Source organism: Panthera pardus, unplaced genomic scaffold (genome assembly GCF_024362965.1).
Source record: "Panthera pardus isolate Hobbes unplaced genomic scaffold, ASM2436296v1 HiC_scaffold_1, whole genome shotgun sequence".
Taxonomy (NCBI): domain Eukaryota; kingdom Metazoa; phylum Chordata; class Mammalia; order Carnivora; family Felidae; genus Panthera; species Panthera pardus.
Window position 1 is genome coordinate 26225307 of NW_026526654.1, and position 26710 is coordinate 26252016.

A 26710-nucleotide genomic window follows, 5' to 3' on the forward strand; every position below is an offset into this window, starting at 1 on the left:
TTCAATGAGGGCCAGGTGCTCTGACCTCATTTGTGCTTAAGAAAAAATCTGTAGAGGGGCACCTGGGTGGCTCCATCAGTTAAGCATCCGATTTTGGCTCAGGTCATGATCTCACAGTTTGTGGGTTCGGGCCCCGCATCGGGCTCTGTGCTGACACCTCAGAGCCTGGAGCCTACTTCAGATTCTGTGTCTCCCTCTCTCTCTGCCCCTCCCCCACTTGTGTTCACTCTCTCTCAAAAATAAACAAACACTTTAAAAAAAGAAAAAATCTGTAGAAATGAAAATAACAATATAATGACTGAAAGCACATGCCTAGTAGGGTATACATAATGCCTTTCATAACAGAGAATAAACATGAGGGTTGGGCAACATCTACATAGAGACTGTTTTATAGAAATCAAATGGAAGCCTAACCCTTGGTGATTATTTGGTACACTCAATATATGTTATTGAGTGCCTTATGTACCCAGAAGTTAACTGCTATGCAAGGTTAAATTAGACCTGGCCCTAATTTCTAGGAGCTTATAGGCTCACAGGAGCCCAATCAAATATATCAGATGTATAATCAAATATAGCAAATATATTTTATATTTGTAAAAAAGTTGGAAAGTGACGACTGCACTAAAATGTTTAAATAAAAATTGTAAGAGATAAGAAATGGGAAGAATTCTTTCTAAATGCATTCCTTCTTAGGGAAAAAGAAATGAACTCTCTTGTCTATAAGAAAGCACCCTCAAATCATAGCATCATTGGTGTCTGTCCCACTTTTCCAAATGAAGTAAAGAAACTTCCTTTAGAGATAGAAAACTAAACTTGGATGTCTATCACAGGTGGAATTAACACTTTAGCAAATTAGCCTTAGTATTAGTCTTCAATAAAACCTTATTATTCATTGTGGTTAGTGGTGAACTCTCTCTCACACACACAAACACACACACACACACACACACACACACACACACACACACGCACACACACCCCATACTCCTCAACCTCAAAAACTCTACATTAGATATAGAGGCTTATATTTTCCAGTTAGGAAATTGGTGCTCTGTCTGAGAAACAAAGTCCCAAGACTTACTATCCAAGGTAGGAAATTGGTGCTCTGTCTGAGAAACAAAGTCCCAAGACTTACTATCCAAGGTCTCTGACAGACTGTTTTGCCTTTCATTCAGAGATCTGGCACACTATTCAGAAAACAGTCCCCTCAATGCTACAACTATTATTAGGAAGAGTTCAATGTACCCTAAAGATCAGTGTATATAACACCTAAAGACATACACAAGTTCAGAGCTTCAATTCCGCATGGGGAGAAAAAAAAATTTTCAATCTTGTTTTTAGAAAGAAATATTCACTTGAACAGATCAACTTTAAGAGAAACAAAATTGCTTCTGTGTTAAAACTCTTTCTGGAGTTCTCTTATTTCATCCACTGCTGCATTCGGAAGAGACAGGTGCTTGTTAATACATGTCACGGGCGCCCGCTGCACGCACAGGGTGGCCCGGCTGGGCTCTTGTAGGAGCAGCAAAGTGCCCGCATCCCGGCTGCTCACCAGCCCCATAAATAAGGCTCTCTTGTGCCATGCTTTTAAATACCTTCATTTTAAAATTAGATTCTGATTTTTTTTCTCAGGAACAGCAAAATCCCTGTTGAGCTACCAAAACATATTTTACAACTTAGATTAGTGTGTTCTGCCTTCCTGCTTTTTTTGCAGCTGTTACTTTTAAGAGGGAACATTTTGCTTCACAAACGAGAATGGAGGCTTTTATGTAAAGGAGGAATTTTGCTGCTTGTTGTCATCTGGGCATCCTCTCTTATTTTTTTTTTTTTTTTTTTTTTATCATGCCAGAACTTGCTTCAAACATCTTCATAGGCAAACCGTGCAACAGCTCAAGAGTTTAAACATTCACAGTTTCGAACCTGATGGAAAATACAGAGACTAAAATATCAACCAAGTCAGATCATCACAAGGCACAGAAAAGCCAACTTGGCTTCACCTTTCCTCCTGCTAGAACCACTTAGGGCACCATCTATGCAAGCACAACGGTGAAAGGGACCCACAGCACAAACTGTTCTTTTTAACCACCTATGGCAAAACGCTACCACACTATTCATGTCATCTTTGATCATCAAAATACTTATATGTCGATTTCCATGTACCATACCTACTTGAATAGGGTCACTATGAAGTCTATGACCTGTCGAGATATACAGCACAATCATAGGCTAATGTCTGTAAAGGAGAGTTTGTGCATGAAATAGTAGGCTTATCGCCATTTAAAACTACACCTGTAGCAGGAATGATCATAGGTGATAAATGTAGCTATTTTCCTAACATTGCTCTGGAAATTTTATTAAAACATGGAAGCTAAAATGATTTGGAGTTAAACACCATGCTTGGGAGTCTATATACAATTTCCCAGGGATGGATGAATGTTCTATTCGCTTCAGCAAAGATCAACTGATACCCTCTGCAAAAGCAGAGCCGCCCATTTCTTAGGGAGTTCGTGGGGCACGATCTTCTATTTGGTAGGGGAATTTAACCTCCCCTATTTACTATAAAATTAGGGTTCAGCCACGTACATGAAAAAACAATTAATCCTGTATAAGAAACAGATTATTGTGGTGAAGAAAACCAGTACTCCCTATTCTCTGACTCCCTGCCTCTCTCCCTCCCCCTCTGATGGGTTACCTTTACCTGCCCTCAACCTCACCCTGCTTTCCTGTAGGCCTTTATCACAACACATCATATGGAAACTAATCATCTATATATCTGCCTGCAGTACTCTATGTGTGCCTCAAGGGCAGGGAAATTGTGGGTGCTGGTCTTCAAGCAAGTAATTAAAAATAAATTTTAACTGACCTGAACTGATACAATAAGTAAGAGAGCAGGTTGGTAACAGCTTAAAATGGAATTCAGAAAATTACAAGTGGTTCCTATGAGCATTCCTGTGGCACAATTTATTATTCAAAGCCTCCATCGTAAATAGATCATTCCAAAGGTGGTACAATTTGATTGCTTTATCCCTAGGCCTGACTTTTTAAACTAACTTTCCTCTCTATCAATTTCTTTATCTCCCAGGAAATGTCACTGCAATTTATAGTACTCTTTACATTTAACTTCTCTAATCTTTTCAGGCATTTGAAAATTGCTGTCAGTGATAGCTAAAATATGCCACATTTTGAAAAAACATTTTGATAGACATATACCTATATATAGTAGGTGCTTCCCTGAGAGAAACAGTAGGCTTTAAAACAAAGTGAAGGCAACAAACTGCAGGACCCACACAATAAACTCCGGTCTATATGTCCATGAATTGATTTCCACTGGCTTTACCTAATAGGATTTATCAGCTACAATCTTTCAAAGAAAACATAAGGGTGTCTTCATGTTACATCATTTAATTTTGATCTTACTTAACGTTGTCTTTAAGTGAGGCCTGGTCCAAAAAAAAAAAAAAGTCTCTTATTATGTCCAATCAAGGAGTGGTCAGTTATTTATTGAATACCTACTGTGCTTAAGCACTGTGCTCTGGAAAGGACAAATACATACTTAAGTGCCATCAGCTACCACATATTACGTAGGCAATTTTGGGAAACAAAAATTAAGTGATCAATTTTAAATGATTTAAGACAACAACTTAAGGAGTCAGGAGATGGCGGGGGCACTGGGTGGCTCAGTAGGTTAAGCATCCAACTCTAGATTTCAGCTCAGATCACGATCTAACAGTTCATGAGATAGAGCTGAACATCAGCCTGTGTGCTGACAGCATGGAGCCTGCTTGGGATTCTCTCTCTCCTTCCCTGTCTCTCCTTGGCTTGCTCTCCCTCTCTGTCTCTCACAAAACTAAATAAATAAACATTAAAAAGAGTCAGGAGATCACAATTTGATTAATTACCAAACCAACAGACAAATACTACACAAGCATGGCTAGAAAGAGAAAAGAGGAACTGGGTAATAGGGCAATTTCGTGAAGAATAATTTGAGCTAAACTGCTTTTTAGTTGGTAGAGAAAGCTGGAAAGGACAGACCAAGCACTGTCATGAGTATTGGCAAGTGCAATGAGACACAGAAAGAAGAGTAAGTTTAGTGAAAAAGGTTTCCTGAGACAGAACTTTCTAGAGGAAGGGTGCTTGACACGAGGTCAGTAAGTAGTTTTAGTTCTTGAATGTCAAACCAAGATGGTTGAAATTTATTCTCAAGCTATTGGAGAACGAAGTTGACTTTTATGGTTTGAGGCTTAAACCTGAAGCCAGTGGTTCTCAAAGTGTGGCCTAGATACCTTCAGCTTCAGCATCGCCAGGGCAGTGGGCTCCATTTCAGATCTACCAAATCAGAAACCCCCAGAAGGGGACCCAGCAGCCCACAGTGGAATAAGCCTTCTGGATAATTCTGATGTACACTCAAGTCTGAGAACCCCTGCTTTAAGGAAAGTAAAATAAAGCCATGTATCAGATACATCATTCTTGAGGACAGTATGCACAACAGGAACCTATGAGAACAGCATAAAAGAGAAGTTTCACAGTCAGCTCCAAGAAGACCAAAAAGAAGAGAAAGAAGATGTTTTTAAAAGATTTGCTATTTGACACTTACCAGCATTTCAAGATCACCTTTTAACGTTCTAGAAGAGCTTCTCTCTCAGAAGCTTATCATAAAAGGAAATTAAAAATGACTAAGTCTTACAGCGGGGATTACAGCCTACTAGGTTTCTCTCCTCTTCTGAATAAGACATAGGAAGATTTCTCATCACGATACATGTGTCAGGAGGGAATTGGGAAAAGGAGAGCTAACATTTCCTGGAGACTTCTCTCTGTCAGTCTGTTCACACGCATTATGTGATTTAATCCTCACAAAGAACATCATGAGCCAGGCTATCTTACTGTCCCTTTATATGCATGAGGACACTGGGGTTCAAGGAGGTGAAGAAAACTTCAAAATAACCAATGAGTAAGCACAAAACAAGGAACTAAGTCCTTTTGCTCCTATATGATGCCATCTGCCAGAAATCCCGAAGATTCCCACATAAACAAAGAACTGATGTCATTTCCAGTTCACCTGATAATGTAGAGATGCCTCGGAAGTTTCCATATTGTGTGTGTAATGAGGATAATATTCTGCAAATATTTCACTGGCTCGATTTGGTCTGCCCCTCAATATATTGTCTTCTATATATTGTCTCCACCTCCAAAGCTATGAGTGTCTGTTCTCTGACCTCTTTTGGTGACAAGTCTCCAAGCCTGGATAAAGGGCTTAAGGTCCAGCCAGAAAGAGGACAGGTAGCAAACCCATCCCTGCCCCGGGGATCTATATGAAGAAGGGAGGTTCTCCACATTTCCCGGTTTCTCCTCTCGGAGCTTCCCACCAGCACAGGAAAGCCACAGAGAAGAGGGATTCCTAGCGCTAAGTGTTTCGGAATCTGTAAAGAGACTGCCTGGTGGACTGCTGGCAAAGATGTTCAGAGGGAGGGCTACACCCACACCTGGGGGGCGGGGGGGGGGGGGGAGGGCACAGGTCTAGCCCAGTGGTCTCCAGCGCCCTCCTGCGTGGATTCAGAATGCCACTGAGTTGCAGACCAGAAAGCATGTCACGCTCCCACCATAGAAGGTGATCAAAGCTCTAGAAGCCAGGTGAGGAATAAACCAGTGATTCAGGAGGCCTACGGGTCAGAAAAATCCAACATCAGGGTGAGTACTCCAGGAAAGGGGGCTACCAGTTCCTTCCCAAGTTGCACAAGAGCAGATCACATGGCAGGCCAACCCCAAACGTTAGCAGTGCCTACAGGCCAGGCTTAGCCCTGGAGATGGGAGGAGCCCATAGAAACTCACTCTTCCCCTTTCTTCCCTTGTTACTCCCCACCCTCATCAAGGGACTGATCTTCTTATCTATTATTTGTTATGTGAGGAACACGTATATAGCCTTTATTGTATGCCAGCCGCTATTCTAAGAGCTTCATAAATGTTACTTCATTTAATACAATCACAACGATGAGTGGTAGGGACTCTGTGTTATTATCCCTGTTCACGGACAAAACAGAGGCAGGGACAGGTTCAAAAGAGCTAAGCGGTAGAGCCGGGAGTCAAAGCCAGTCTCTGCTTAACCACAGCGCCAGAGCAAGCTTCCCACACGTTGTTACCTAGAAGAGCTAAACTAACCACACTAAATTTTAAATACTAGACCATGCTAATACTTTTTTTCTCATGGGTTATGTGAGTGCACAAGAGAGGGAGTAGGAGGAAGAAGAGGAACAAAAAGGGAAGGAATTGCGCGTCTAGTCACATCACCTGTTCACTGTAGCGTTTCAAGTTACGCGTATTTTCAACTTTGGGGGGAAAATGGTGGCAGTTCACATACTTCCTAAGGGTCCCTCCAAAAGCTTCAAAACAGGTCAGTTCCTGGAGTGAGGGGTGAGGACTCATTGGCATGGCTGTTCTGCTCTTACCTTGCAGAGTTACCACTGGAAAGCTCAAATACAAGCACTGCTTGGACCTAAGTGAAATCAAAAGACATGCTATTTCTCTAATTTTTTATTTTTTGAAATGTTTATTTATTTAGTTTGAGTAAAAGAGAGAGAGAGAGTGCACCTATGAGAGAGGGGAGGGGCAGAGATAGAGGGAGAATCCCAAGCAGGCTCCACGCTGTCAGCACAGATCTCGATGCAGGGCTCGAACTCACGTGAGATCATGACCTGAGCCAAAACCAGGAGTCAGATGCTTAACCAACTGAGCCACACCCAGGTGCCCCTACTTCTTTTGAAGAAAAGAAATTTTTATTTTTTAAAAAAGAAAAACGTCCAATTCAACAAGTATCCCTCAGTTATGTTTAACTTTTTCCTCAAAAGTCCACAAGAAATGCTACCCTTCTTCAACAGACCAAAGCTTCGTTTAAAGGTCTTCAAGGACACTGTGCGGGGAAGGCATAGCTCTCCTTCAGGAACATCTCATACCCTAACCAAGAGAAAAACAGAACTAACACCCGAAACAATAGAAAGGCAAAACAAAGGGAGACTGGATAGAATTCTAAAAGGCGAACGCACTGTTTGCAGCATATTTCTGAAATGTTTAGGATGAAAACAAACTTAAAATAAGTATCAGGACTTTTAGAGGCTTCATGGGGTTCCATTAATTATTTTTTTCTCCCTGATGAGATATCACCAAATGGGCCCCTACTAATGGTGACACGATCCCGGTTCCTGATGAGCAGGAACATGGGGACACACAGCCCAGTAAGGTTGGTTGGGCCGACGGTATTGACAAGACTTCACCTGAGATTTGGTTCCATCTTTCAAATCTAACATGCCACCAAATAGGTCCTAGGATACGGTGTTGGTACAATATCTGTAAAAAATGATTCTTTCAGGGAGGCGGAAAAAAAAGAACAGTGCTTTCAATGTTCAGTATCCTTTACATCTGCTGCTCAGCTGGAAACACTGTTAAAAGGCCATTAGAACCTTAAGGTAACAGACCTCCAATGCTATGAAAGCCACAGAGCAATTTGCTGTTTGTGTTAGGAGGATCAGCCCCAGCTACTTCCTTTTCAAAGGCTGAAAACAGCTTCTGTCATGAGCCGTGAAAATCAATTCCACAGTAACAGGTCTGAAATGTGGCTGAAGGTGGTATACCTACGGGCTGGCGCTGCACACCAGAGCCTCCTTCTGGGCATCTGTGGCACCTTCCAGAAGTCCCGGGCAGCGGCTCCCTGGCAGTGCCTGGGAGGTAATAAGCAGCCCGGGGCTTCCAGGAGCCTCCAGGCTTATCTCGTAGGACACTGGTTCTCTCGACTGCTTAATTAGGTTAAAATGGGAATCGAATAGTCGCCCTGAAAGAAGATAGCTTTAGGAACCGTGGATCCGAGAACAGGCTGCTCTCGCTGATTCGTATTCCATCCTTCTATTTTTCCTGATTATAGTAGTTGTGAGCGAGGCTCATTTTTCCCAAATAATACTGTTTCAAAGCCTTTCAGAACACAGAGCATTTACAAACTTTTTTCAAATACAAGGTCACACTTTTGAAAATAAACATTTCAGGGGAATAACGATGGCCTGTCAAGAGTTGTACTTTACCCAAATGAATGGCAAGGAAGGTTAAAATTCACTTTAAAATGCGTATAGGTTTTTCAGTTGTAGGAATTTGTCATTCCGGTTATAAAATGCAACCTTAGTTACCACACAGAATTAAGATTATTACAACCTGTATTTTTATATATAGTCAACCCTTGGAGAAACTGAAAACCTTTCTATAATTTACTATGTTCTGGATAAGAATAAACTGCCACTCTTAAATCATAGCAATCGGCTTACATTTTCGCATGTAACTTCTTGTAATAATATTTATCTGTACATCAATAACCCCAGGCTGAGAAATTGATTCGAAGTTAATCTGTTAAATTAATATAACAACAAAATGAAAAAGTATAATTTCATGGAATTTTTTGCTGTGAATCTGTGATGCACTTGAATTGCTATTTCAACTGGAATTTCAGTGTGATTATATGTATTCCTGACTAAAGAAAAAAATGGATTTATATAATTTTGTGTCTATTGTTCAAAACACATAAGGATCTATGATTTTATGAAACCTTCAAGTTATTTTTTTAAAGAAGGGAAGGGAGTCATTGAAAAGGAATTATCCATAATAATTTTGTTGTTGATGACATAAGATTTGCCATTTGTAACCTATTTTATATTCAATTGAAACTGACCTTTTTTTATGAGAGCCATGTGGTAATATAAGTGAAATGAATATATTCTTTATTGCAGTCATATAAAAACTGGCCTATGCTTTTAACGTAGTACTTGACCTCCTGATGTCTAAATACCCCCAAGTCTGTGAAAGAATATTAAATAAGACACCACATAATCAAATGAGTAGTAAAAGTACAATAAAAGCCTTTCACACATTAGCACTTGATAATGTAAAAGTAAGAGTAAACTATGTTACCTAAGTTCAATATAAATATATAGCTAGAGGAAAAGCTGTAATAGATCAAGGAGTGCTCAGAATCCTACATTTCCAAATTATTAATACCTTATTTTCCAAATAGAGCTCCCAATATGTCAAAGATCATTTAAATTCTTCAAAACCATTTGTTAAACCTTTTGCTGTAAAAAAGGAAAAAAGATGCTGGGCATATTAAGTTTCATCATTTTTAAGTTTTAAAAACTCCCAATCATTGGGATTTAGAAGAAAATAGGATAAGCAAACAGCTAAAGTATGGGAAAAAGTATTTTCTTGCTTTTTCAGGAAAAAGTTAAGTCCTGTCATTTAAAAATCCCTATAAATCTAAAAGCATAGAAGCAAGTTCATTTCAAAGGTGCAACTGACTTCAAGCTACTCTGACCCATTAAGAAAATAATTGAAAATTATTCATTTTAAAAAGCAGACCTCAAAGTACTTTCTTTGCAAAGAAAATACTTGCCTCAACCTTACTGCAACCTTAAGAGGAAACACCTCCAGTTCTCTGAAATCCAGCTGAGGAGCACTAGCCCTTGCTAATCTCAGCTGTCCTGGGGGCACAAAAGAGGAAGCCAATTTCTCAAGAAATCCAAGAAATGTAATAAGGAGCAAACACACCAGCCAATCAAGCCTACAGAACACAGGTGTGCATGCCCTGAATGTATTACGCTACATCTTTAATTGAATGTGTATAAAAATGAAGACTGACCAGCTCTAAACGTAGTCTCCTTGCATAAGAGTCTAGAGGTCAAGAAAAAATGGCTAGATCTGCATTTAGTCCAGGAAAAACAGCTCAAAGAAGGAGCAAGGAAACAGAATCACTCTTCCCCAAAAATCTTCTGAATAGGAACCTCCCCAAAGAAACGAGCCATACCCAAAGAGAGCCTGTCACATTAGCAAAGAACAATTGGGATCCTACAGTAAAAAAAAAAAAAAAAAAAAAAAAAAAAAAAAAAACCTGAAAATGTCAACCAGTTCCCATTTAAAGCAATGTTGTGGTTCTCTCCTACTCAAGCAGATATGCGCCTGCAGCTGAGTTGGGGCCCTTTTGTTCATGCGTAGGTAGTTCTGGATTGAACGGCTTCAACCACTCTCTTTCCCTTAGTCCCCCTAGTGGCCAAAGTGAGCGTCTGAAAGAAGTCAGAGGCAATGGGGGAGGAGGACGAGTGAAATGCAATTTGAATCAGAGACACTCTGTGGGTTGAGATTCTTAAAATCAAGATGAGAAATAACAAATCATTGCGCAAATTTGACTGTCTACCCTGACAAAAACCTGTATTTAAAACCACAGTGAGTGCACCCAGAGTTTGGTCCCCAGAGACTCGAGATGGTGCCTGGACCAGCATTAGCATCACCTGGGAATCTGTAAAAAATACAAATTACAGGCCTACCCAGGAACAATGAAAACAGAAACTTTGGGGGTGGGGCCGAGGCATTAGTGTTTAACAAGCCCTCCTGTATTTCTGATGTTTGATAAAGTTTATGAAGCACAGCTTTAGCTAACTGCTTCCCTTTCCTGGATGCACATCAGAAATACTAGGGAAAACTGAAAAAGGAAGAAGGGAGGGAGCAGGCCAGGAAAAAGAGTGCCCTGTCTCAGACCAATTAAATCAGAGGATCTAAAGATGGAGCACAATTTTTGTTGTTGTTGTTGTTGTTGTTTAATGCTACCTCACATGATTCCAGGACAGCCCTGGCTTTCTCCAACTCAAAAGAGCCAGCTGTTAAATTTTCAGGAATTTTGTAAGCTGGTTGTTAAACTGTTAGTGGCTTGAAATCCGTCATGGTGGGAACATAGCACAGAAATTGGCAAATGCTACAAATCAGATCTTCCCACACCCTACCCTCCTGAAAGCCAACTGCTAAACATGTGTCAGTTCACCGCTGGCCAGAGTTGAGAAATACTGGACTCAAGTAAGAACGCCAAATACGTAATTGATTCAGACAATCTGAGTAATTCTTCTCAACTTCTCCATTACCCTCAATTCCTGGGGATTCTTAGGAATATTACCCAAGCAATTCAGTGGCCATATACTTAAGGAAGGTGAACATCAGCCCCTGTATGAGGGTGTAGCCACGATGGGTCCAAGTCAACAGCCATGATCTTTTCCTTTCTCTTCCAGGCACCAGCACAGGAAGCAATTCTGGAATGAGAGGCTGGGTAAATCTGCTGGGGGACTTCTGAGTTAATCTGTCTCGTCAATGAGGAGATAAACATGGGAAGAAATAGCCCTACTGTGTACCTCTGGGCATCATAATGAAGCTTTGGCTCTTAGTATTTCAGCAGCCATCTTCTTTCTGTAATGGACTGACCTGTACAATGAGGAAAGCAGAGACAAAAGATGGAGAGAACCCAAGACCCTCATGATAGTGTTAACTTCCCACTCTCTCACATGTAGAACTGCTCTGTATTGGAACGTATGTGAAATGATGGCTTTCCCTGATTGTGGAAGACAGCCAATTCAGGATTTTTTGTGACCTGCTGCCAAAAGTATCTTAAATGACACAGATGATTTCAGGCAAGAATTTCAACGGCTTGTCTTCTTTAAACCCTTTTATTGGAACTTCTGAGTAGTAGAAGTAAAGTTTTTCAGGTTTTTTTTTTTCTTTTTAATGTTGCCTCTTCCCTGCTGACCTCACTCACCCCTTCTTCTCACCTCTTAACCTCGTCTTGGCCCTTGGCATCTCAGGCTTTAGTATCTAAATTAGCCCCCTGGCTATCTTCCTTCCCACCTCCTGGGCCTTTAATAATCCCTACACTATTCCATCCTGTTTATAGTGCTTGACCAATCTAAAACAATACTTTCATCTTGTCATTTCACTGCCAAGAACCTAGAATGATGACCTACTTCCTGCACATAAAGGCTAGGGTTTTCAAGGCCCATCAAAAATACAACCCCACTCTATTTGTTCAATATTGCTTCTCACAAATTCTTAATTGATCGCTTTCTGTAGTATCTTCCAAACGTACTACTTTCCTTACAAATTTAACCCCACCCCAAATGCCTTCTTCTTTCATGAGTGTTTGTCAACTGCTACGCATCCTTCAATGTCCCTGTGATGGTTAATTTTGTGTCAGTTTGACCTGCTTAAAGGACACCCAGTTAGCTGGTAAAACATTATCTGTGGGTGTGTCTGTAAGGATGTTATGGGAAGAGATTAGCATGTGATTCAGTAGAAGGAGTGACCAGTGTAAGGAAACATCATTCAATCCTTCATGGCCCAAACAGAACAAAAAGGTGGAGGAAGAACAAATTCCTTGTCACTCTTCTTTAGCTCAGCCATCCATTTCTCCTACATTGGGACATCAGAGCTCCTAGTTCTCCAGCCTTGGAATCTGAGACTTATACCACTACCCCACAGTACTCCACCCCACCCAAGGCCTTCAGCCCCAGACTGACTGACACCTCCACTCTCCTGGGTCTCCAGTTCACATATGGCAGATCATGAGGCTTCTTGGCTTCCATAACCTCTGGAGCTAATTCCTATAATAAATCTCCTCATATGTATACCTATATCTATATGTGTATCCTATTGCTTTGGTTTCTCTAGAGAACCCTGACTAATATCCTCCAAATTAAATTTTACCCCTTCCTGTCAGCAAGGTCAAATAACTCTCTTCATTTTGTGATTCCGGTCATTACAACCAGTAACGTATTTGGTACTTATGCCATGGACATAGCATTGTTTAAATATTGGGGAGTGAAGTAACAATTTAATTCTTCATTTTGGTAAAAATTTTAAGTTATTTTTTTACATTCCCATAGGACAAAAAACCTGTGACTTAAGTTTCAAAATGGCACAGCTGATTACATACATTTTGAAAACTCTATACTTTCTGAGAGTTAACTCACGACTCACCCCCCCCCATTTGGGAAATCTCTCTCTCGGCCACACAACTGTGACTTAAGTTTCAAAGTGGCACAGCTGGTTACATATATTTTGAAAACTCTATACTTTCTGAGTTAACAACTCAAAGTGAACTGTGAGTTAACAACTCACAACTCACCACCCTCCCCCCATTTGGGAAATCTCTCTCAGTCACAATGATACTCTTAACAATCCTATGCTGGTTTAATGATACTGAGTTTTGTCTCCACTAAAAAGCACACATAAACTATGTCAGAGTTATTTACATGGCCTTGTAAACTCAAAAATGTTTCTGGGATGCATGCTGCTCTCTCTTTCACATATACAGAGACTAGTTCGTACTCACTGTCCATCACATAGTACATATCCAATGAATGACTTTTGATTAATTAATGGTCTTTTGGTGATACCAAACTTACCTCTTAAATATTTCTTTTTTTAAAGGAAGTATAATTGACATACAATATTATATAAGTTTCAGGTGTACAGCATAGTGATTTGACCTTTGTAGACACTGCAAAATGATCACCTCAGTAAGTCTAGTTACCATCCATTACCCTCCAAAGTTAATACGATACCCTTGACTATATTCCTGATGCAGCATATTACATCCCCAAGACTTATTCCGTAATTGTACGTTCGTACTGCTTGATCCCCTTTAACCGTCTTGCCCCCTGCCCCTCCTCCCCTGTGGCCACTACCAATCTGTTTTCTGCATCTAAGAATCTGGTTTCTGTTTTGTTCGTTCGTTTTTTTAGATTCTATATAAGTGACACCACATGGTATCTATCTTTCTCAATCTGACTTACTTCACTCAGCTTCTAAATATTTCTTGAGTCTTTCTGCTTCATTCCATTTCCAGGCACTGCTCTAGTTCAAACTAACATCTCCTCCTCTTCCTGTATCTGCTTTTCCTCCCCTGCAAGCCATCTCTAGAGAGAGACCAAGGTAACATTTCAAATCAAGTCCAATCCTGATTGAAACACTTCTTCAATAGCTTCTCACTGCCCTAGGCTGAAGGCCAAGGTCAGCACTGTGAGCTCCAGGATTTCAGGGCTGATTAAGGAAAGAGACAGGACCATGAGGTGGCAGCCAGACACAGAGAGCTTTATTTGGGTTGCACTTTGACAAGCTGCCTGAGAGGGGAAGTCCCTCATAGCTTGAAGCCTTGTAGACATAACAGAGGGTAGCCACTACCAGAAGGGGAGAAGGCTCAGGAACTCCTGGAGAGGGAAAGGGGATTAAGTATCTAGGCAATGTTGTTCAGCCTTAGAGTGGAGAGGGCAGCAGCTTGGATTTTCGGTTGTTGTTTTGTTTTGTTTTGTTTGTTTTGGTTTCTTTTAGGCCCCGGGTTCATCCTATAAATGGCTAGCAGGCAGGTGTTACACAGCTTTGCAGGATACACAAAACAGGCAGGCTCTAACTGGTTAAAACTCAATTTCTTTGGGCTGTGTTTAAAACAACCAGATGCATAAAAACTTGACTTAAGCACCCACAGCTTTTAGAGCCAATGGTCCGTATCTGCGATGAAAAAGTAAACCATAGGGTCACGCTGCATGGGCCATCTTTGAACACTGTATACAAGTCATTAACCTGGCCCACAGGCTCTCTGGTCTCTCTCATACCCTTTCTATTCACAGGCTGTTTTCTCCAGCTTCCAAACTCCTCTCATGCTTTCAGGGTCTTCTAACCACACAGGTACTAAGTCCTCCTGAGCCCACTGCCCACTGCTCTTCCTCAAGAAGGCATTCTCTAACCCCACGATTAGATCAGATGCTCCGATTAAATACTGTGTCACAGTGCCGGTATCTCAGCCCTTGATTGTGAGTGGTCCCTTAATTTCCATTTCCCTGCTGTGATTAAAATCCCCTGTGGCCCTATATGCAGCGCCTGGCCCAGTGAATTACACATAGTAGGCATACAAAAAATATTCACTGGATGAGGGGAAAAGAAATGCCTAAAGAAAATACAGAATGAGTTATAAAAATAAATCGACAAGCTGGATAACGTGTAAATGTGGAATCAGATTTCTATTTTTCTTTGTTACTAACTGGTGCATTCATTTAAAAAATATTTTTCATCCGAGGTTATTAAAAGCTCTTAAATACTGCCATTCAGGACTACTAGAAATTTTCAACCTTTACCAAGACTTACGGCTATGAAACCTTTTATTTACAAATATGCCATCCCAGGGAGTCCATTACACTTTCAAACAGTATCATGTAAATAACTGAAAATTGAATAATACTAAAGAAATCTATGAAACTATGCAAAGTCGAATTACATGTCAGCTAAAGAATTTAGTAGAGCAGAATTTGGTCTGCAAAGACATATATAAGCACCAAGAATTTAGTAGAGCAGAATTTGGTCTGCAAAGACATATACAAGCATATGAATATAAGAATATTCAGTATTCTGTTTATACTGTCAAGACAGCTGGCCTGGCCAGAAGTCTTTTGAGAGATGTGAATTAAGGGGGAAGAAAGTCTTTTGCAGGCTTAAAATATAAGCTAAGACTAAGCTAATAAATTATTTTATCAACATTTCCCTTCCTACAATTTCTATCCTAAACTCATATTTCTGTACAAATGTAGTGACTGAATTGTAGGTCACTTTGGTTTAAAAGGACTCAATAATTTTGTATTTTGTAAGTGTTCATAAAACTCACCCATAATCGTAAAAGAACATTAGTCACACTCTTACATAAATTACAATGCAATGTTTATACTATAATACTTTAAAGGACATAGTGCTGTATATTTTAAATCACTTTTGATAGCGGCCTACATTTCTACTCACAAGCTATTAACCATGTGGTACAGTTAAAGATGTGAGTTTTATGTAAAAAAGTGTATCAGTCAACTCAAATGAACTCTTGTTCTCAATGATGACATAGTATCCTCTAATTAAATCAGCTAAGATAACTGTTTGCAAGGATCATTCTAAAATTAATTCCCAAATCAAGAGTTTAACGAGTATCACGCCTAATAGCCCAGAGTTTAGACTGCCTTGATACCTGGAATTAATGCGATTCTTTTAGAAATCTAGTGACTTGGCAAATCATAAAAAAACAAAACACAAAATACATTTGAAGTTCAGCTGACTCAGACCTCTCACACTGTTCTTCGAAAGAATTTTAAAGACAGCTAACTACAGAGAGGGCAAAGAAATCAGAAATCTATGAAGCAGGCAGTTAACTGGAAATTAAATAATTTATTTCAAACTAGGGTATCTAATGTGTGTGTAAAAGAGTAAGAGTTGCCAAACACTTTTTTTCTGTTTACGTTAATACGATATCTACCTGCAAATCGGAAAAAAAAGGTAGCAATGGCAAATGTATTAAGTTAGTTGGGGGGCGGGGGGAGGTGCAGAGGGAGGGAGGACAGGTTCCCTGAGAAACCCAGCAGAGAAAGGAAAGGACTGTTGTACAAAGACCAGGTGACATGAAGCATTACATATTCTGAAATTTGACAACAATAAAGAAGAACTTAAAAAAGTCACTAGTACATCAGCAGAGTACAAGAGAATATTCTTTCTTAATTTGATTTTGAAATAGATTTTTAGAGTATTGAGATTAATTCATATTAAAGAGATGGGAAAAAGTTTAAAGCTTTCTTTATTATCCACCTGTAGCCCAACTCTCCAAACACCTGCGACACAAAAAGGGACAAAATACTGAGAAAACAATGATACTTCTTTCCTAATCAGTGGAGATAAGCTTCCCTCCTCCCACTACCCTATGATAACTTCCTACAGCAAACTTTGTTGCACTAACCGCTAGGTCCAGAATGACGAAAAATACCAACACACGTTCTTTAGTTTCCACCTTTTATGTAACTACATAGATACAATTAAAAAATCAGGGAAATGCATACACACACATACAATTTAGTGATGGAAGCATGGCCAATTCCGGAGAACATAAAATTCAAATTCAAAGTGATTTTGAAAAATTGTTGATGTTGCAAGTAAACAGGAAACCATTCAGCATGAACTATAAGGCAATACACCTGGTGACTGGTAACACCAGGCTATATATACCTATTGGTGAGGAAAGAACTGATTTTGCACACATTCGTTCAACAAATGCGGAATGGCAGTGGGCAGGATTAAGTCTATGACTCCAGTACCTGGAGACTGATGGCCTGGGTTGCAACTCTAGCCTCACCGCTTTCTAGCTGAGTCATCCTTGGGCAAGTTAATTATTTAAGTTTCTGTGTTGCTCAGTCTTTCCGTCTATAAAATGGGGATAATGATGATATCTACAAAATTACCAAAAGGAGTCAATAAGGCAATGTTTAATGTTTTTAGAAGCAGGTAATATTTAAACAGGGGCTGGGCACATAGTAATGTCTACATGAGGGATTGTTAAATACGACTGCATTAGATAACTAATAGAAAAAGTAAACATGTAGGCCAATAAGTCACCACTAGTCAGCTCCGAGGGGTTATAATTAACGACTCCAAGAAGGCTCAAGACATAAAATAGTGGCCCCATAAGCATAAAACAGCATTCCCTGAATTGCCCGGTCTTTGAAGCAGATATTCTTTTCAGTTCTTGAGTTCTTTTAGGAGTTTAGAGCCATCAAGAGGAGTCGGGCTGGGAAAATGAGATGACATTATGGACGCTCAAAGAAAGACTGGAATGTTTCATATCTACCTTTGATCAAAACAACACTCCTAACAAAGAACTTGACCCACTCACTGTTCAATCCCTTCCCAGAAGACAGAATGGGAGAAAACAAGCAAGCACACTGGGAAGACTTTGGGCTAGTTATCTGGAAATATTTCGATACCACAAGAATTACGAAGTATCAGAATGGATGCTGAGAGGGGCTCGCGAATCTTCCCCTTTGGAGGTCTTTCAAACAGGACAGATAGTCTATCTGATCTGCCTGGGATGGCTTAAAATCAGCACTGAGTGAAGATTGATGGTGCAAACTGGCCCTTAAAGGCCTCCCACGCACTCTCTGAGAGTATAACTTTATATATTACCCATCACAGCCCCTCATCTATTGAGTTTGAAGAACTCCCTTTTATCCTAGAATAGAAAAGGGCAACACTATTTCACAATTGTGAGTTCTGAGTAAAACTTTAATAATGTCATGATGAAGCATAATGTCCTTATTACTTCTCAGTTATTTTACCAGGCAAACTACCTGCAAATATCTTTCAATTAGAAACAGCCCTCATGAATCTAAATTATGAACAGCAGTTCCTTTAAATTCATGTTCCCTGGCAGACTAATGGCATATGCCATTTCTCAGGCAAACCCTTAAAAGTCCAAACAAGGCAAAGGATGAAAAGGGAGTTTAAAGAAAGGATAACGACCATACACTAGATAATGAAATGTAAATAGTATCAGAACTAGGGAAGGGCCAAAGAGTGTTTTTCTTTAATAATGGGACATATTTCCTCCGTGGTTATTCCAACAACAACATGTAGCATTGAGTAATTCATGTTGAATATATATGTGAATATATATATATATATATATACACACACACATACATACACACACACACACACACAATTATCTTTTAATTCATGTGTTTTCCTATCACATGTGCCTCTGACCCCACAGTGACCTCTATCTTGACCATTTCTACCGGCATCAAAGCACATCAGGGTTAGGGCAAAGTCAACAGTACCCTTTAGTCCTAGAAAGTGAGTTTAACAAAAGTGCACGTTTCAGAATTTAATAGCTAATTAGTGAGCACTGTAATTGTCAGGAGGTGGAGGGGGAAGAAAAAAACAAAAAGCCCTGTAGTTAAAAAATCTCCTGAAGGATTTATTTTAACCACTGGAAATGTTCTCAGGAAAGTAAATGGGGAGTACAGAAACTATTTACACTGAAAACCTTCACTTTGATATTAAGGAGCTTTGCGTCATGCCAAGGATGAAGTGCAGTCCCCTGAAAGTCCCATAATCCACTAAAGAATACCGAAACAATTTAAAAATACTGAACTATTTTCTTCTCTGAGATATCATATCTGAAATCATGCTAGGAAATATCTGTGTTTAAAAGATACACTTTGAAAAAGCCCAGATGAGAGAAGAAAAAGTTCCTCGAAGAAGTGAGCCACGCTATAAAACCTTTTAAAAGTTGAATTCCCTGAGATTTGGGGAGGAGAAAAAAGCAAAGCTGATCCTTATCAATTAATTAAAAAGAATGAAATAACAGTAGACAAAGGGGAAGGAGAGTTAAGAAACTTAAGGAGCTGTGGGGGCAGTCGCTCTCCATTCACTGATTAACAAATTAAGGAGTTCTGGAAAAGGGAGAAGAAGTGACAGGGATAGAAGAGTGGACTTATAATTCACCACAGGTTCCGCCTCCGACTCACCAGAGGCTGGCTACGTCTGGCTCAGAATTGAAAAAGGCTCCCGGTACATAATGCTCGGCGCTGTTGGCGTGTGTATGGGCTATCTCCACCCCCCACCCCCCACCCATGCTTCAATTTATCTAAATGTGTTCATTTCGGTAAAAGTGCAAACCTTCCCTTGCAGGGTGTGCAGATCAACCGTAATAAAATACCAATTCCATTACGTATAGAAACGGGGATGTTTTAAGATCTCTGCAAAGAGCTTTGCCCTCATCGACCAGCTCTTTGGCAACATGCAGGGTGGCTGGTGGAGATTTAGCGTTTTGATTTGACCATCCGAGGTCACTGAGGACTTCAACCGCCGGGTGTGAGCGGCCCGCGCCCTCGCAGCATCTCCCGGCCTCTCTCAGCCTCCCTCAGCTGTGCTGCCTCGCAGCCACAGGATTATCTCTCCCCGACACGTTTCATTCACAGAGCCCCGGAGAAGCTCCGAGTCGGTTGGAGCTAAGAGCCGGAAAACACGCACTTGGGCTGCTGCACAAGTTGCTGGAGACCGAGTGCTCCGCACACGCCGGCGCCGAGGTAGGGGGTGGGGGCTCCCGGTGCAGGAATGCTAGTGGCCCGGCCGGCGGGCCACCCAGGGCCCGCGGACCCTGGGACAAACCCACCGGCGAGCCACCCGCCTAAGTTGGCGCGGCTTCTGAGAACAGGCGGGCGGCCGAGACCGCGCTCGCGTCCGGCCGCCGCGCCGGGGGTGTCCCCCGAACCACTAGTGACCAACCGCAATCGGGAAAGCACTGAGGACCCGTAACGCGAAAGCCCGCCCCAAGCCCGAAACCGGCAGCCCGAGAACTCCCCAAACCGGCCCGGAACTGCCGACGTGCGGAGGCCGGGTCCCCCGGTGGGGTCCCCCCGCCTCGCCCGCCCCCCGGCCCCGGGCGCCGTGCGCTCTGCCTCCCGGAAGGATCCGGTGAGCGGAGCGAGCGGCGAGGGGAGCCCTCCGCGACTCTCCACCGCCCCCGCCGGCGCGAGGGCGGGAGTGGGGAAGGCGCCACTCAGACTGTGGCGCTGGGCAAACTGCGGCCGCAGTTCTTCCAAGTTTGCCTGAGCGAGAGGCGCGGGGTGGGCGCCCCGCTCGGCGACCTGCCCTCGCGCCGCGGCCGCCCCCGGGCGTCCCGGGCTCCCAGGCCCGCTCGGCCGGAGCCCGCCGCGAAGGGGGCGCACGGGCGCCGGAGCGGAGGGAGAGCGGGCGGGAGGGAAGGAGGGCGCTCCCGCGTGTGCACACAATGAGGCAGCCGAGACGCACACCTTCCCCGCGGGAACAGCCGCCGGAGCATCCGCCGCCCGGCGCGGAGGCAGGGCGTCCGGGGGAGACCTGCCGGAAAGTGAACACCAACAACTCAGCAACAGGGGGAAGGAGGAGGGCGCCGGGCGGCCCGGGGGGACGTGCGGTCGCCCAAGGCTGCAGCCTGCCGGGCCGCGCGCCCGCGCTTACCTGCGATCTCCTGGTAGGGGATGTCCGCCAGGCTGAATCCCTTGGCACCGTACGCCTGGCGGACCTCGCCGCAGCTCCGAGCCTTCACCTCCGCCCTGGCTGGGAGGGACAACAGCAGCCCGGAGAGGGGAAGAATCACAGCCCCGATCCAGGAAGGCATGGTGCGACGTGCAAATCCAGCTCGGTAAACCCCAGGGCCCGTGCGCTCTTCACCTTGCCCCTCGAGCCGAAAGCCCGCCAGAGCCAGCGGCGCGCTCCTCGCCGCTGCCCAGCGTCACCCCCTTCCGCCAGCCGAGGGGACGAGCCGCGCAGCCCTCTGGACTGCGCTCAGCAAACTTTTATAAGCCAGATGGAGGATGGCAAGCCAACCAGGGCTGGCTGGGAAAACAGCCGGTTTGCTCCTCTAGCCCCCCAGATCGAAAACGGTGCAGTCAAAACGAGAGAGAGAGAAGGCAGAGGAATGTTTAAAAAGCCACCATGGGGGTTCAGAGCTGCGATCCGACTTCCGAGCCGCAGAATCCTAGAGCGCTGCGAGCTCGGCTCGCCCGAGGGTGCAGCGAAGGTGGGAACGCGCGCCGGCTCTCCCGGGGAGGGAGGAGGCGGACAGGCGAGCGCGAGTGTGTGTGTGCGCGCGTGTGTGCCGGGCCGAGCGCGGGGTTCTTGGGGACGCGTGTGCGTGGAGGTATGTGTTGGGGATATACTGGATCCAGGGGAAACCTCAGCTTCACACAGGCTGAGGGAGCCTGTGAGAGTCCTCCTGAAATAGGAAGAGAGAAATCCCGGAGACAGACACTGGAGGCTAGAGGGAAGGAGAAAGGAGGGGAGAGGGAGAAACGTGCTACACGGAGCACAGCCGAAATTCAGAGGCAGAGTCGGAGGCAAAACCTGGACTGGATCTCTTGCTACTCGGTAGAAGGAAAAGGGGGAAAAGGAAGCGGTTCTATTTTCTCACTCCCTTCACATCCTTGATACTGATCTCAAACGCTTCCTGTAATGACCGAAGTAAGTGATCTAGAAAGATAAAGTATTTTAAGTCATTGGGATATTTGTTATTAAGCCATGCTTTTGTGGACTTAAAGGACAACGCAATTCCAGTTGTTGCTCTAAATATGAGCAACAATTTATGACCTACTGAAACACAAAGCCCGCGTAGAAATAAACATACAGAGGAACCCCTGAGCTTCAGAGCACAACCATCGCTGTAATTAATTGCCTCATTGCTGTTTGGCTTTGTGTTTATTTTCTAAAGACAGTTTGTGCACACTGAGACCAGTAGTTTTGTTTTTTGGTTTTTTTTAATTGTTTTGGTTTGGGACTCAAAATTTCACCCTTTTTAATTTCAAATATTACACAATCTTGGATCAGAAATCATTATGCTTATATCTCTAGTGTGTGGAGGAACAGGAAAGCCAAGAAGAAGAAACACAGCAGGGAAGCAATGGGAAACCGAGAGGGTAGGAGTCCGTGGGCTGTACGTAGGAAGGTACTGGGGAGGGAAGTGACTTCTTCCTTCCTTCTCCCCAGAAGGGCTTAACATTTTCTTCCAAGTTGACAGAATTCTGAACTGGGGAATCAATTAACTTTCTTCCCGTCTTACACTCAAGTTTTGTGAAATGGGATAAAAATGAAAATTCAGGGTAGGTTAATTTCTTGACTCTTTTATGTTAATTCACTCTGCTAACCAAAAGCTGGTATGGAGCCCCAAAACTCCTGCGACTACTAAGGTAATTAAAGCCAAGACAAAAGAAAAAAAAAAAAGATAATGCTTACACACTTGTGAAGCCAAATGTAATTAGATCAGCACATTACTCAAAAATTACTATAGGCTAGTGTGTAATTGTATGGAACGCACCTATAAAGCTACACATGAAGATGTTTTTTCTGATGATGGCTGTTAATGACCAGAATGACTCATGAAATTTAAGTCCTTCTGTTTTCTATTTGTTATCATCACAACACATTAGGTACATCTTCCTCTCTTTGATTAATTCCTCATTTCTTACTCCACCAAAAAGGCTCTCAAGTTCCAACCTCATTTATGCCATGGAAATGCTTAAAAATGTAAAGCCGACTTGTTTACAAATTGACTTTCTCATCTTCAAAACCCCATATCTAAACATTTCTTTCTGAAAGCAATGGTCACATACGTGTTTTTCTCCTAAAATTTTGGCGCAATTTTTGTCTTCATGATGTTGTGCTAACTCGCTGACCCTTAGGTCACTGAACTCATTTTCCTCAACTTGTAAAATCGAGATGAGAACAAAATATAGTCTAGTGTCTTTGTGGGCAAAGGATAAGACGATATGAATAGAAATTTCTGTAACCAAGTCATTATTTCTGTGATATTTGACATGATTTCATTCAAACTTCACTTTCTATCATAGCCAGGTGATAGGTATCGTCCGCTCCTGAGGAAGAGGTAAATAGACAGTTACCTGTACCCTATCATCTCATTTTCATTTACCCTGACCCTAGCAGTAAATAGCAGATGATGCAATAAAAAGAATGTTTGAGGTGGAGGAAGGGTGGGTAAAAACACAGTATATGTGGTTTAAATTATTTAAAAATCAATGAATCATTAAGTATTCAATGAGCATTCAATGCAACTACACAAAACTAGGTTATTGTACATAAGGAATTATAACTTAATCAAGCATAAATAAATCACTTTAATCCCATCAGGAGGATGAAACAACGTAGAGTAGGTTTGTGAATGCCAGTCAGACCAAAGAATTAAGTAACCTGCCTTACAGGTGTTCTCAACCCCTACATGGTCCACTTGTTGGGTAATGCAGCACTTTTGACGTGGTGGAAGAGGCAAAGTCCAACTTTCCAGCTAAGGGCAACAGCACAGCCTACATGAGGTATTGGAATGAGTACTGAATGACGTGGAAGTTCATAGAAAAAGCCTAACTAGAAAGAAAAGAGCTCATATTAGGGAGAAGCTGGCATTTGGTCTAGACCGAAAAAAAAGGTTAGCTGAAGGACTTAAGCTCTCGCAGTAGAGTTTACATTGTATATAGTAAGAAAAAAGGGCATTGAAGAACATCAATCCAGAGGAAGCAAGCACATAGAAGCAAAAGAAAGGTAAGAAAGAGAAACACATAGAGCTCTGCCATAAAGGTAAAGCTTTCAAGTGGTTGAGACCAGAATAGGAAGGAGGGTAGCAGATAGAAAGAAGGTGAAGGTAAATTTTCCCAGAAGGATTAGCATGATTTGGTCTTTAGTTCAACACACGCACGTGTGCGTGCGTGCACGCGCACACACACACACACACACACACACACACACAATAAGGAAGACATTTTAAAATTGTGAGTCTCGTTGAGAAAATATGGTATATTTATTAGGACAATAAGATTCTTGTTTATGGAGTGTTTTCACACCCCAGCTGTTTTTCACAACCCCTTTGGGGCATAAGATGAATGGAACCTCAGAGACTTTGAGTTGTAGGGGAAAAGGACTAAGTCTCAAGAAGCAGCCATAGTTAGTAAGCAAACAGAGCAGCCCATGGCCTACTCCACAGTCAAGGGCTCTTCCTTCTTCCCCTAAGTCTGATTGCATCTGGGGGCATTGTGCTAGCACCAAGAGATGAATCACAATTGGCCTAAGCCAGCCATGGCAATCCTTTCCCTTTTCTATTAAATACTTCAGAGATTGGCATAAGACCAATTTCTGGTGAATGAGATGTAAGGAAATTTCTGGGAAACATTATTTTCCCTGATTAAAGGCAAGAACTATAGGAGCAGAAAGGTCTTTTTATCTTAGCCTCCTGCCTTCTTAGAGCTAATTGACCATCTTGTGACTAGGAGACAAGACACTGCTAACAGGCAAAGAACAGAGGATGGAAAGAACCTAGATTTTTTTTTTTAATTTCCTATTTGTTTCACCAAACCAGCCCTGGGACTGCCAACCTCTGAACTTCTTGTTAAATAATTCATAAATATCTTTGTAGTGCCACCACAAATGCCACTATCGGTTGGTTATTCTGCTATTTACAAATAAAAGCAATATAAATGTATAGAGAAAACTAAGGGAAGAATAAGAGAAGTGAAGGCAAGAGACAGGGGTTAGTTGCAAACGTAAGAAAAGAACAAAATTAGGTAGCCCCATGGCGTCCATGTTAGATTTTCAGTCATGAAGCAAATTGTGGTAGACATCAAGGACAGGGAAGGCAGAGAAAATGGTACTTGGATAATGATAAAGAGCCTTACTGGAAACTTCAACAGAAAATTTTAATAAAACAATGGGGTGGATGCCAGACCACATGGAATTGTATATGAAGTGGATGGAGAGAATATGGAAACATCAAGGTATAACTAATTTCAGTGTGGTAGCTCCATGTGGAAAAGGGGGGCAGGGTCATCAGGGAATGCTTTCCAGAAGAAGCTTCTAAGACTGCAAGGAAGAAAGAGACTAGACATGGTAAGAGATTGAAATTCAGTATGATATGATTTGTAGGATAATTTTAAACATTTCTCTGTTTTATTTGCATTTTGTAAGTTTTCTACAGTAAATATAAGTTCTTCTTTATGATGAAAAAGACATTATTTTGCAATAAATATGTCACACTTTCAACAAATGCAAATAACACTTGTGGTCATGTTTTATACAGTAAAGGGGTCTTACCATTATCTCATATATGGAAAAAATTAACATCTATTAAATAGATGTTAATACTTCTCTCAGTAAGATAACAACCTCGTGGTATGAAAGTTCTTGTTAATTTTTGAAAGCCTTGAATTTAAATAAAAAGACACGGAGTTCCTGGGTGACTCAGTTGGTTAAGCACCCAACTTCGGCTCAGGTCATGGTCTCACGGTTCGAGGGTCGAGCCCCGCATTGGGCTCTGTGCTGACAGCTCAGAGCCTGGAGCCTGTTTCAAATACTGTGTCTCCCTCTCTCTTTCTGCCCCTCCCCGCTTGTGTGCTCTCTCTTTCTCTCTCTCTCTCTCTCTCTCAAAAATAAACATTTAAATAAATAAAATAAAAATTTTTAAAAAGACACAGTTGCAGAATTTACTATTCTTTTGCTCATTTATACCAATGCATGAATGAGAAACAGCATGAATTTTAGGGTTTTTTTTTTTCTTTTGTGCATTTAGATCAAGCAGGACCAATAATTTCAAATGAAATCCCATGAAAACAAGAGAATGGTTTTCAAGTGTCTATTCCACAACTTCGCTTGGCACAAATCAAAATCACTTAGTTAACCTGCCTCTTGAAAAACAGAGCCTATAATGAAAAAGCTGTCAGAAATTTAACAGTAGCTTGCCTGGTGCCTGGATAATGGGAAGGTTGCTGAGTTAACAGGGAAAGAAAAGGTAAACTTGGGTGAATAATGACCAAAAATGGTGGTGAAAATGATGTGGGATTTTTTGTTTTGTTTTTTTGCCAAGGTTTGTACCCAACCAAATTGTAATAGTGCATTTAACATTTATTGAGCGTTAAGAGTACACCCAGTATTAATATAAACCAATTAAAATTATATCTTTAGGGCAGATGAGGACCAGCTGGGTTGCTAATGATCTCTTGGGGAAAGCCAAACACTGGGGGACAACAGATTTTTCTTGTCTTACAATATTCTTCAAATGTGGCCAGAGCTGTTTGGGTTCAGTGGATGGAATTGTGTGATCTGCTTAATCAGAGTTTTGCCTAGTGGTGATGTCAGAGTTTAGGCAAGAGAAATGAAAGAGCTCTAATTATTCAATTATATGTATTTTTCATATATGCTGGAAGAATAGACAATGAAAGTATTTCATACATTCTTAGGCATTACTCATATTTACTTGAAATATTACTGACAATCCTCAAGCAGGTATAAATAGGAAATATGTTAAGACATTACAATGATTTAAAACGCTATTTTCAATTTTTTATATTTATTAATGATCCAGGAACTCAGTCCCTATTGATTCTAAGTGAGATTCATGCCTAGTAATACATCTTAGGTCATAAAGTACATTTAATGTCAAGTAACAAAATATTTACTTTCAAAATTGGTGTTAAGACCACTTTCTGCCTTGGAACAATCTTGGCAAATGTAATACTGGCTAAGCACCATTTTATGC

The 26710-nt window shown here is 41.7% G+C and overlaps 1 protein-coding gene across 2 annotated transcripts in view; it reads right to left on the reverse strand.

Moving 5' to 3' along the window:
- Positions 1–21521, reverse strand: part of GPC6 (glypican 6) — a 1113151-nt gene extending 1091630 nt beyond the window's left edge. Inside the window, exon 1 of one of the 2 annotated variants that reach the window (XM_019444088.2) lies at positions 20641–21521. In XM_019444088.2, the coding sequence (XP_019299633.1) occupies positions 20641–20800 (160 nt within the window). In that variant the 5' untranslated portion in view covers positions 20801–21521. The remainder of the gene's footprint in view (positions 1–20640) is intronic. The other variant, XM_019444089.2, reaches the window with a different exon arrangement.
- Positions 21522–26710: the final 5189 nt, after the last annotated feature.